Here is a 13683-nt window from a genome sequence, read left to right as displayed (position 1 = left end):
CTTGGATGACATAAAAGCACTTATTAACACTGGGTGTCCTGACTTCTAACTTATAGGATGTAAATGTAGAATTTAGATAAGTATTTCTCAATCGGTATTGCATCACAGAAGATAGACAACTAGAGTAATGGCAAATCATCTGCTTCAATCCATAAAAGGGCTCGCATGCAGTGGATTTTGGCATGAAAATGCATAGTTTTGCTTTTTTTCCCCAGGAGAAAACACTGTTTGCCCAAGGCTAATACAGATTAGTCTTTAACTCATTCGTTCTGGCAGGGCAGCCATCGGGGGGGACCCGACCACGTTGCATTTTCTTGACTAGCCAGGCCCCCCTGCTTTCTGAGAGCAGCTGACTTTGGGAAGGCAGGGCGAGAGCACAAGGGGAGGTATCTTCTGTCCATTACTTCCCCTTATTGGTCACTGAGTCCCGGTTGAGCTGCTCAGGGATTGGATAGCTGAGGTTTGAACTTCTCCTCCAGCTCATCCAATCACCATGCAGCTTTACCAGGACTTTAAATTCTGTGACCAATAAGGGAAGAAAATGCTGTCACTGGAAGAATATGCAGCCACCTGTGCTCCCCTCCTCCCTTCTGTAGTTGGCAGCTCACCGACAGCAGTTGGGCCACACTAATGAAGTGTAACATGGCAAGGCCTCCTAAAGGTAACCCTTTGTGGTCCTTGTTGTGTGGTGGGGCCCTGGGCACCAAATTGTTTTTAAACTTCTGGGGGTGCAAGTTTTTTTACATGGACGTTTAAGGGGGGCCCTGGCCACCAATTTTCTTATAACGTGGGGGGGGCCCTGGCCACCAATTTTTTCCCCCCCATGTGGTGTCCTAGCCACCAATATTTTTTAATGGGGGGGCCTTGACCACAAATGTTTTTTTTTCAATGGGGGGGGCCCCTGACCACCAATATTTTTTTTTATTAACATATGGGAACCATAGCCACCAATGTTTTTTTTTTTTGTGTGTGTGGTGGGGGGTGGACCTGTAGGTGGGGCTTGTGGTGGGTGCAGCCCAGGGGGCCCAGGAATTTTTTTCGTATGGGGCCCTGTGATTTCTGATGGCGGCCCTGCGTTCTGGTATTAATAAGTGTGAGACTTCTAAGGTATTTATTCTGATCTTGTATCTGAATCTAAAGCTCCTATTATTCTCACCACTTACAACCTGATACCTTGTCCTCTTTATTACATAAACACTGTGTGCCTATATTTAGCCTAGCTGAAACACATATATCACTAGCCTCTAAACTCTGGAACTTGATGTCTTTTCTCATATATAACTATATCAGGTATACAAAGTCATCAGTAAAGCAATACCAAAAAATTAAGCCTTTTATATGCATTGAAATATAATTTGCCGTTATCTTGCACTGGTTAAATTGCAGGTTTGCTTTAGAAACACTACAATTGTTTAAATAAATAAGCGGTTGTGTAGCCATTGGGGCAGCCATTCAAGTCAAATAGGGAAAAAAGGCACATGTTCATAAAGTAGAGAAGAGATACGATTTTTAGACTAGAACGGGTTTAGTTCTTACACAGGAAGATAATGGATCCCATGCCAGAGTATGAAAACCCCTCTCATATAAAACAGAACTTTGGCTGCCAAATTTTTTTTGAATGAACAAGTGGCAATGTCAAATTTAAAAGAGCTGCCAGTTAATTATTTTAACTCAAACATATAACATCATATTGCACACTTAATTAACAATTACTTGTAAAGTAGATCACTAAAGACATTCAAGGCACGGTGCAAAGTGCTTGACCAGCTATGTATTTGCACATAACCCTGTATGCTAAATTAATTGCAACAAAATGGAGCACAGATACCTGCAGCCACCCTCATGAATGCAGCACTAACTGCATATTGTGTAAGCTACAATAGCCGCAATAAAAGGTGAAGGGAGGTGGTTATTTATACAGAACTCAGTAACTCTATTTAAACTACGTTATTAAATATTAATACTTAATTACTATACTTGAAAATCTCAATAGCAGATTTTATATAGAACAATTTAAAATATATTAATTGGTGCAACTTTTGAAAATATAGCAGATAACTGCCTATACATTGAGAAGCAATAGGACTTAAAAAAATACAGAAAAAATAATGGATACTAGGGGGCAAATTTATCAAGGGTCGAATTGAAAATTGTAATTTGAAATTCGAACTCTCGTTTTTTTCCGACTAGGGAGCTATTCAAATTCGATTCGAGTTTTTAAAAAAATTCAAATTCTATGTTTTAAGATTTATCATACCCTGGCCCTTTAAGAACTCGAATTTGACTATTCACCACCTAAAACCTGCCGAATTGCAGTCAAAGGAAGAGGTCCAGGGATCAATTTGGAGTTGTTTGCAGCCTGACATTCAAGTTGCCTGTTTTTATTATATTAAAAAAATTAATTAAAAAACATTTCTGCCAGTAGCAAAAGCAAATACGTAACAGGCCTCTTTTCACTAAGGTCTGGAATCAGCCATGTGGAAAGGGATCACAACCTGTGGTGCCCTGCTGTAAGTCTTGGCTGATAACAGCCATTCCAGGTGGGCAAGTGAAAGCCCATGAAGGGGGGGGGGACTTAAGAGTTCATATTGAGACCCCTCATAGGTGTTGTGGAGGTCAAACTATAACCTATATTCAAACATATTTATTATCCTAGAATCCATACCTGTTGTACTTGGGCACTTGGTCTATTAGATGGGAATATGTGGCAGGTTGCACAGCAGGGATATTTAGTCTCTATGAAATCAGTAACAGAATCTAGGGTCATTGCATATAATATCATGTCTCTCCTATGTTTCTGTTAGGAGTTATGGTCCTGTCCCTACAGGAGGTCATAAAAAAACTCATGCTGCAATTCCTGATGGAGGAGTAAGTGTCTAGTTACCTGAAACCCCTAAAATCAATGACAAATAGTCAGCTCTTCTGACTAAACCTTGGATTTACTTACTTTACTGGAGGACCAATTTCGATTGGAAGTTAATCCTGTTTGTTTCCCCTTGCCTCTAGGACCAGGAATTCTATATTTTTGGGTAAAAGTATAGATTTCTCCCTTTTTATTTTACAACCGTTTGTGTCTGTATAGTTTAATCTATGTTTTTTTTTCTTTGTATGAATTCTGGTTGGTGTTTGGGGTACTGTTGTGCGTCTAACCTGTGTGCAAGTCTGAATTAGTGACCCCAGACAGCCACAACTAGTCATGTACAACTGGAAGTACCGTAAACGTGACACCAGCTATGAGACATTTGTGACAAAATCTGGTATGTGATGTATAATTTCTAAATACCCGTTTATTTCTTTGTACAAACATTCAAAATTGCAATAAAAATTAAAGTTAAAAAAAAAAACCCTAAAACTCATTTTATCCATTAAACTGTTGAATGTTGCTTGCCCCCCCCCAAAAAACATACCTGCTTACGTAGCTTTGGTGCTCTTGATAGCTTTATGAAAGTTAAATGGGGCACAAATCCTTTGTATCCGAATGCAATAATACCCTTTTCCTTAAATATCCTCTCTATCGTCTCTATATTGAAATACAGACATTAAGAACATAAATACAAACACTTTTTAAATAGGGCACCTGTCTCAGCTAAAATGGCTTTGCTTGCAAGCTATTAGTCAAAAACTACCACAAATTTTATCATTTGCATTCTGGGCAGTAAAGGATTTAAACTGTTCATTACACAAATATACACAGAACAATTTAACAATTTGTAAAGCCACATCTCTGCAAATTTCTATGGTATAGGGTAGAACCTATAAGCAAAACTGCTCTGGAGTAAGGAAGACAAGACAACATTCCCAAGCAATAGTTATTTAATGTCAATCTCTCATGCAATGGCGGTGATCACTTGTAGAAACTCTGTTTTGGATAACCCCAAAGTTCACATGGAAATGTGCATTTACAAATCTGTTTTGTATATTTGCAAAAATTTTGGGAAGACTACTTTTAGTCAAGGAGCGACAGATTGATCTGGCTTTCCTTCTCTCCCTGCACAGTAAATTCATCCAAAAAGGAGGGTTTTTGTAAAAGGTAACAGACCACTCAAAACTGCAATCAAAGTGTAGAACATAAATAAAAAGTGGAGAAAAAAAACCCCAAAGGGTTGGGGCAAGTGTACCATTAGATTGCCCCTTATTTTTAGGCAAGTATAACATTAGATTGGCCCTTATGGCAATATCAGTTGACGGAGTTGTTTTTGGTGATGACAAATATAACGATCTTTATGAAGAACAATTTATACGAATAAGTTTAACTAAACATGCATGTGATTATGTAATACAAGACACTAAGGGGGTTATTTACTAAACCCCGAATTCTTGATGTGCGCTGGGTTTTTGGCAAAATCCCGACGTTTTCGGGTGAAAAATACGAAAAAAATCTGAAGATCTGAAAAAAAATCTCAGATTTTTTTTTTTTTCGGGAAAGTGTAATTATAAATAAAGCCAAAAAACCTGTGTGGATTTGGTTGGAGTTTTTTTCAGAAAATATTGAGATTAATTCAGACTTTGATAAATAACCCCATAAGGGGCAGATTTATCAAAGGTTGAATTCATGTGAATTTTTTTAACTCTAATAAATTCGAATATACTCACAACTCAAACGGGAGGTTAAGAAAAAAACTTGAACGTCTAATATTCGATCGAAGTAGGAGTAATCCGAAAATTTGATTTGCATTCGATTAAACTTGAATGGAGTCTTTTCTCCAAAAAAAAGCTTGAATTACAGGAAGGCTATTAACACCTTCAAATAGGTCACTGGACTTCTACATGAACTCGGCAGTTTTTTAGTTGGTGAATAGTCGAGTTGTTTCCAGGGTCCAGGTATGATAAATCTTAAATTTGAATTCGGATTATTCCCAACTCGAATTTGTGAGTTTTGACAAAAATCCAACTCAAAAATTAGAATTTGCATTTACAATTCGACCCTTAATAAATCTGCCCCCAAGTTTGTGCAGGAGCAGTAACCCATAGCAAAAAGAAAAAAAAAAAAAAAACACAGGAACAAGAAGCATTTACTGGCCGCCTGTTTAAAAGCAAACATATTGGTTGCTATAGGATACTGCTCCTGGGCGAATTAAGTGCCTTTGACTACAAATGAGAGTTACAATATAGAAAAAAAAAAAACTGGGACCAGAGCACCAGGCATTCTCACCGCTTATTTTTTTCAGTGTAGCTTGGGAATCACCCTCTGTTATTTTTCCAAACACAACTTCATTTCTAAATTCAGTCACTCCTCGAAATGATAAAATCAAGGGATTTCCCTGTAAGATTTCTTCTACTGGTCTTTTGATTTCCAAAAATGAACTTGCTGCTCTAATGATTAAATAAAGGGGGAAATACATGGTCAGTGCAAGGTAATAGAAATAAAAGAAGAGGCAAATACTAAAACTTCTAAATGTAATCACAAAACGAAAGGTTTGATTTGAGATAAATAAGAAAACTGGGAAATACAACACAAAAGTGTTTATAAACAAACATTTGTGCTCAGCCAGACCAATAGGAAGCGACACCTAACAAAACTGCTATTAGTTTCTAATACAAGAGATGACTTACATAGAATATGTTTTTCTTCATATTGCGTGCCTAACAAAATCTGCAAATATTCTGCATGCTATACTAAGAATGGTTTTATTGAAATTTACACTTACAAACTCAGCTCCTCTTCAGTAGCTAAATGTGTAACAAAGAGAGTAAGATGGAATGAGCCCTTTGGTACCATAGCTCTGGACAGTTTCGGCTCCTTCTTCAACACAGCATCTTGAAATGTACTAATGTTACCAAGAATCTGGCCATGAAAGAATAAAAGAAAAATGCTTTATGTGATAGAAAATAAAACTGTTTGTTTCAAGAACATAACATTTCTAATAATATTATAATTGTGTAGCCAGGGCATGGGGATGGACATCGGGTCCACCATTCTGGTGCACAAACAAGATTCTGAGATGATACAAGGCTTGCCTTAATAACAGTGTGCACAAAATGGCTCCTGCCTGCTTGCTATAATTATGAATTCCCAGAAGGAAACAAGATTCAAATAATTTATATAGTGTAATTAAAGTTCATTTTGCTTGACTAATGTGATAAAATAGGATTTTGAATAGCTTTTTTTGGGTGATGGGTCCCCTTTAACCAGGGGAGTATATTTTGGCCACTGTCCACCGCCTGCATTACTTGGACATCTGCCAGCATGTGTCATCTTTAGTTTAAGATTTAAAATAAATTTTAAAGGCACCGTTAAAAAGGCATACATATATATGGGTAACAAAGTAAAAAGTCAAATGCCACAAAACCAGGAGTGACGAAAGCGTTTACTGTAGATCAGAGATTATTTGGGAATAATGATGTATTGGTGAAGGGGAAAGTCAAGCTTATTGGAATGAAAAAGAATCAACATTTCTGTAGTGACAAGGACAACATTAGACCCTTTTGATAAATTCAGGCAACAAATCAACAGATTAATTTCAGTAAAACAAAAGATTGAAAACAAAAAGCTTTATTTATATGATTTATATATGAAGGAAAGCTTTACTTAACTAATCCCAATAATGTTCAAAAGCATCCAAATGAAGGCTGCTTTATGTATTTACCTTAGGGTTTAAAATCGGGAGCGATACAAAATAATTTGCCCTCTTTGGTTTTTTATTTGTGCCATCATCTTTATTTTCTTCAACATTTTTTCTTTTCTTTTTTACTTTTTCATCCAATGTTCTTGTTGCTGAAAGTAATGCAAGTATACTGAATGCAATATTAAATGTAAACACACTAAAACCTAAGTATATGCAGAGCTGCTTCTTCAAACAGAAGGATAAAAGGCAGGTGTCCCTTTGAGAGTTACAAAGAACCATCACTTACACTAATAACTTAAAATGAGATGATATCTATAAACCCACTACAAAGACGGTTAGAGGGATCAGATCACAGATGATGTTCTAGACAGGCTCACTATTGTTGGCTACCTTTGTAATAAGTTGCAAGTGTTTAGTCTATTCCATGACAATCCACCCCAAGGCCTATAGCAAAATGCCAAATTATAATGGCTATACTGTATTTTTTCAGTGTAAAGTTTCAATAGGCTATGTACAATAACAGTCTCAGCAGTTGGTTGCTTGTTCCCGATTACCACAAAGCAATTTAGATAATGCTTATCTGATACTATACAAAATATATAGCAATTGGCAGTCAACATTTTTGAACACAATTTACAGAAATTCATAGAAACCAATTCAATCTGCCAAGTCGACATTTACAAAAACAGTTTGAAGAAGTGTATATTACCATTTTAAATACATTTTAAAAATAGTAAGAATGAATACATTTTCACAAAATGATAAATAGGTTACCACTCTAATTCAAGACAAAAGGGAAGAGTCACTATATACCTCTGTAATCATACAAAGGGAAGGACACGCTGAACTGCCTTTTTTTATTTTACAGTTTTCTCACTGAATCTATCCATACCTCTTCTGCAATTTTGTCTTCTCTCTTCCAACATATGTAATCTTTTCCACAATTTCATCTTGTAACTGTGTCTACCAGACTGATAATTACAATAATATATCCACATTCTGTAAAGCAGTTAGTATGCTTTTTCTCCTTCTTAATCATTTACTAATTTCTTGTTTACTGTCTGACTGGATTTGTTTTATTGAACTTTGGCATATAGTTTGCCAACACAGATCAAGTGATCTATCTATAATGTTTAAAACATAAATAATACCTCTTAACTCAAGATTGCAAACTAAATCACTATTTTGGAAGAAAAAACTTCTTTCCTATGTGTCACTTACAAGTAAAAAATATGTCAACTGTTGCATTTACCCCGTACCTGTTCCAGGACCTGCTCATAATGCCTTACTCAGCATCAGCGCTTTGGAGCTTGTTTGTTTTAGAGGAAGGATGCCTCTTCAAAAATTGTGTAGAGCCATCACAAAGTAGTCAAACCAGCATGTGGATTTGGATAAAGGACTGTGAGTATTTCAATGCTTAGGTTATCTGTGCATACTAAATATACACTCAGACCAATGTTCTTTCTAATTCCTTCTCTGCTAAAGTATTTTTAAACATTTTAAACTTGTGTGCACATTTTTTAAAACTGTGTGTGCAGGCCAGAATAAATGCAAAATTTAGTTTTCTCACAATATTGCACACCAAAATAATGTGGTGGCACAGGTGTGTGCTGGCCTCAAAATGTGTGCACGTGCACAAGCGCACACCTTGGAGGGACTATTGACCCAGATCTGTTAACCTACCTGTTTTTTCCTTTTTGGGGTAACCAGTTTGGCCCCTTACAAATCCTATACAAATGAAAGTTTTCTCCCTACCTCGTGACAGAAGCAGCCTTGGTCACTGGGTACAGCCCACATGTAAATAATTATCTATGAATAAAAGATCTACAAATCACAGGACATAAAATATCAAAAGCACTTCAAGGACTAATGTTTTGGTAGATCACCAGCTGAAAGGTTGATTCTTACAATAAAGCAATACAGTATGTGTGAAAAGTTTGAAATCTCTTACTTTAACTATTTACTTGATAAAAGTCACACCTTCCAGTGGGCTAAGAAATTTTTGTGCATTCTTAAATCATTTTCTGACAAATCACCAGTTGGCCCTTGGTACTATTTATGTCATTCATTCATATTCAATATCAAAATTCCCAAATGAAGTTAAAGTGGACCCGTCACCCAGACATGAAAATCTGTATAATAAAAGTCCTTTTTAAATTAAACATGAAATCCAATTTCTTTTTTTTATTAAAGCATTCATAGCTGTTGTAAACTCATTTAAAAATATCAGCTGTCAATCAAATATTGCCTACCCCGCCTCTATGCCTAGGCATAGAGGCGGGACAAGCAATTACTTTCACTTTCCATTCAGCACTTCCTAGATGTCTCTGCTCTCCCTACATTCCCCCAGCTCTCTTAACCATTTAATTGTGTAACCAGTACATGGGGATAGACATTGGGTCCCTGTCCCCTGGTGCACAAACAAGATTCTGAGATGATACAAGACTTGCCTTAATAACAGTGTCCACAAAATGGCTCCTTCCTGGTTGCTATAATTTTGAATTCCCAGACTGATGGAAACAAGATTCAAATAATTTATACAGTGTAATTAAAGTTAATTTTGCTTGACTAACATGATAAAATAGGATTTGGAATAATTTTGTTTGGGTGACGGGTCCAGTTTAAGCATAACATCACTTTTGTTTTTAAAACACATTGTGTGGATTGCACAAGTGAAATCTGGAGCCATACTCGTATATAATTGTATATGTGGCGGTTGGGATAGAGCCACTTAATCTGTTTACAGCAATCTTACACTAATGCCAGAAAATGTATTTGTAGCAAGTAACAAGTAATTGTGAATACTGCTTTTAAATAAAACAATTATCCTAAACAACGTCCGTACACCAATTAAACGGGAACTATCATTATTATTAAATATCTAAAAACCCATTAATCTGTAGTAGATGTTTTAAATCTGTTTCACAAATAGTGAAATATTTTTTGAGGTTGTTTACAGGGCCGTATTTATATTAACACAATATTATAGGTGCCTATAAATTATTTTTTTGAAATTAAAAAAAAAATCAAAAAAAAATAAAAAAAAATCACCCAGCCTCTTCCACAGATTTCCATTGGAAATCCAGTGAAAGAGCTGGGGAGGTGAGGGGTAGGGGGCTGAGCTGGTTTGCGTGGTGTAACTTCCGCAATGTCTGTGCTTGTGACATCACATGCACAATGTAAGGGCATATTTAGGTCAGATGCTGCCCTAAATACCTAAATACAGTCCTGGTTGTTTAATTTGAAATTCTTTGAAGCTATAACGAACACCCTCATGCTGTGAGTGGTTGACAGATATTACCTGGTCTAACAGGCTGATTCCAGCATGAGGCAGCAATCTGCAATGCCCTCCTGACAAATAGCATGGTTGTTTTTTTTTTTAATCAGACAAAATTATGTTGAGCTGAGGAAACACACTGATGAACCATTTAACTCTCAAATCCTATAAAGAAAAAAAATACTATTTGTGGAAAAGAATGTTTATATCATATTTACATTATTGTCAGTTTCCCTTATAAAGGGATACTGACACGTTCCTATGAAAATCCATAGGAACATGTCAGTATTACTAAAAAGTTGTTGTATGAAAATCTAGCTAGTTAATAGTCCCCTAAAGTCACCCCCAGATGAGTGGTACGTACCCGAGCAGAACTCCGACATGGCAAAAAATCCTCTGCAGTTGTGTCCATCACACTAGGCTGGAGGCGACTTTTTCCTTCCATAGGCTGGAGTATGGTTTTCATTTGTAATTAGCCTATGTAAGAATTGAGCAGCACCCGCACAGTCTGACATAGGAAACCAGTGCTCTCTGTCCCCTTTGTGAGAAGCAGATACCACTTGACTGGGGGTGGCTTTGGGGGACTTTTCTACTTCAGCATTATGGCAGCACCCTCACCCTAAAATGCTTTACATGTGGCAATCTGGCATAATCTCTGAAAAATATTTAAAGCGTTTTACATGTGGTGATCCACGTTAGCAAGGGAAAAAGTATTTTCAAAAGATTTTTTGTACATGTGTAGTGCAGCTTTCCTGCGAGCAAAAAATCTTCTGAAGCATAACCCTTTCTGTCCTCACACTTGCTTAAACATGGCATTTAGATAATGTAAACAACTCGGAACACTCAGATAAAATGTTAGTATGGCACTGCACATTCTCCATATAAATATATTAATGATTTTGTAAATATGATTTTCTCTACCTAAACAGGGCAAGCTAAGAGAGATGTACTTACTTTCAAATACAGAACAAATGTCAGCATTTGCAAAAGGAAGCTTCATTAATGAGTTCTCCATAGATTTGTTATTCAGATTTTGGTTCTTCTTTTTAAATCTACCCGTTTTCTTCATTGAAATTTCATCTGTCTGTACACTTTCTAGTTTATCTGAAAAATCAAAAAACAAATTAAATATCTTTGTATATATTGCTATACTACAAATGGTACTACAATTTCTATACTACAAATTTCAGTAAAAAATAATGTAGTGAAAGTCCAAGTTTGGGGGCTTTCCTTGCCTAGCAACAGTTACCAATAACTAGCTTGTCTTCACTGGTCTAGTACAGCTGGAGTAATAAAAGAATAAATCTGGTTGGTTGCTAAGTATTAGTTGATGCTTTGGCCATGTTACTACATTAATGTTAATTGTATTAAAGTATAGTCATTAAAAGAGCACCTGCCACTTTGCAGTTATTAAAAGCAAAGGAATAACACTTTAAAAAGAGACACTCACCTCATGATAATAACTCTTATCTATATCTGGAGAAATTCCTGCTGTTTAATATGTGCAAAACACACTGGAGTTACGACTTTGTCAGGGCAAAGCATCATGGGAGGTAGCCTTCTCTCACGATATTTCCTCCTGCTGCAGAGAGCAGGAACAGGAAGAGAGGAACACAAAGCACACGCACAGGAGCTCTGTCTGGAGTCAGAGTGAGGACACACTTATTAGCATTAGAAGCAGAGGCATTTGGTAATCATGATTTAATAAAGCTGCTGCTCTCTGCTCTGTCTGCAGACACTGCCATATTAAACGTATCTGGCTACTGACCTCCCTCCCCCCTTCCCCAATTTGGCTCTTTTTTAACCCTATATTCAGCAGCATTCTTCTGTATTGCCATTACAACGGTCCCTCTGCTCTTTTTGACTGCATTTTTAGCCACACTTTCAGGCAGAACATTTTTTTTATTTTAATTCATATAAAAATCACTCACTTTTGCCACCAGTTTTTTTTTGTCACTATTCTAAAAGTTTTTAAGCACAACAACTCAAAGGTAATTGAAAAACTACAAAAAATACTAGAATGCACAAACAGAATTGTTGAACTGTAAGTTTCATTGATAACAAAATATAGTTTAAATATAATTTAAACTGTGTATTGAGCACAATAAAAAAACATCTAAACCAGTGAAGGGAGGGGACTGATATATTACTTTAAGGAGAAGTGTAGTCAAAAAATATAAGCCCATTTTCAGGTTCAAGACTACAATCTAACATATCTTCCTAGCATAGCCCTTCTCCCTGCTTGCTCCCATTGATGTGTGCACACCTCTTCAGGTGACCTGCTGGATTGCTGGAAACATGAAGGTTTGTTTTTCACTGAGCCAACAAACAAACAAACAAACAAACCCACACAATGATTCTTTTTTTTTTTTTTTTAAAGGAACCAATATTGAAGACCTTCCCATCAGTCCTTGGGATACAGGCAGGCCCGGACTGGCAATCTGTGGGTTCTGGCAAATGCCAGAGGGGCTGCTATAAGGTCCCATAGAAAGTAAGTATTTAGTGGGCTGTTTGGGCCTCTATGTGGGCTGATTGGGCCTCTGTGTACCTCAAATGCCAGGGCCTATTTTAATTCTCAGTCTGGACCTAGATATAGGGGTAATAGTTCCTGCATAGGCACGGTTTTTCTCCCTCCATATTCACTGGGCAAGTACTGTTAGGGTGCAAGTGACACATAATGGACCCTGCTACATCTACAAAGTAGGTGTTCGATGTTGAAATACGTGCATAAGCAAATAGGGTTGCACATGCAAGATGTAATTTTAGATGCATACTTCCTGGTGCAAGCTGTGCATTTCGATGCATGGTTCAGGTACACAGTTGTATACATCACACTAGGCTGGAGGCGACTTTATCCTTCCATAGGCTGGAGCATGGCTTTCATTTGAAGTTAGCCTATGTAAGAATTGAGCAGCACCCCGACAAGTCTGAAAAAGGAAACCAGTGCTCTCTGTCCCCTTTGTGAGAAGCAGGTACCACTGGGCTGGGGGTGGCTTTGGGGGACTTTTCTACTTCAGCATTATGGCAGCACCCTCACCCTAAAACGCTTTACATGTGGCAATCCGGCATAATCTCTGAAAAATATTTAAAGCGTTTTAAATGTGGTGATCCGCGTTAGCAAGGGAAAAAGTATTTTCAAAAGATTTTTTGTCCAGTGAAGGAAGATGCTCCCTGGCAAGGACTGAGTCATTTTTCCTGTGGCTCAGTAAGAAGCCCTTCCAATTTCCAGTCCAATGGATCAGAGCAGAAAGTGTAGACATTTTGTTTGTAGGGAATGTGAGATAACACTACCAGATGATGAAGATCTGTGGATTGTCTGGAGAAGGACTCACAGAAGGTAGATCAGCTCTCTGCGTCAACTGTCAAGTTGATTAAAGATTTAATTAAATAAGCTTTGCAGCTTTGCAGACTTGGGGCACCAAAATCGTTGTTCTAAGAAAGTTTGCTTACAACTGGAGCTTGTCACAACCAACTCAGTTTGACGGGTGCACTGCTTATAATGGACAGGGGCCGTATTACAGCTGTTTTTTTTGTTGCCTAGTGATGAAAAACTTGACCCACTCCCAACCCTGGAGAATCCGTACCCGACCCTAACCCGCTGCATGCTTCTATTTATATACCCAAGCCCGCCCTGCTATAACATCACAGAAGGGGTGGGGAACGCTAGTGCAAGCATATATAAGGGAACGTGTCCAGGCAGAAGTGGGGCATTTCTGCTTGACCCACCCACTATGCAGCCAGTATTTTGTGAAATGACACCACCATTTTGTATGATCCCTATACACCCTAGTGGCAGCTAACCCTTTAATGTTACCATAGTTAGGAGATATACACACAGAA

At 37.4% G+C, this 13683-nt stretch overlaps 1 protein-coding gene across 7 annotated transcripts in view; it reads right to left on the bottom strand.

Annotated features, from left to right (window-relative positions):
• akap7.L (A-kinase anchoring protein 7 L homeolog) overlaps positions 1 to 11646 on the bottom strand; it is a 109146-nt gene extending 97500 nt beyond the window's left edge. For 2 of the 7 annotated variants that reach the window (XM_041562263.1, XM_041562258.1), the window contains exons 1-6: positions 11294 to 11644; positions 10798 to 10947; positions 6588 to 6715; positions 5649 to 5785; positions 5153 to 5313; positions 3408 to 3520 (exon numbers count right to left, since the gene is read on the bottom strand). In XM_041562263.1, the coding sequence (XP_041418197.1) occupies positions 3408 to 3520; positions 5153 to 5313; positions 5649 to 5785; positions 6588 to 6715; positions 10798 to 10912 (654 nt within the window). In that variant the 5' untranslated portion in view covers positions 10913 to 10947; positions 11294 to 11644. 7 annotated transcript variants of the gene reach the window in all.
• Between the last annotated feature and the right edge of the window lie 2037 nt (positions 11647 to 13683).

This window comes from Xenopus laevis, chromosome 5L (assembly GCF_017654675.1).
Source record: "Xenopus laevis strain J_2021 chromosome 5L, Xenopus_laevis_v10.1, whole genome shotgun sequence".
Taxonomy (NCBI): Eukaryota; Metazoa; Chordata; class Amphibia; order Anura; family Pipidae; genus Xenopus; species Xenopus laevis.
This window is presented reverse-complemented; position numbering and strand designations above follow the sequence as displayed.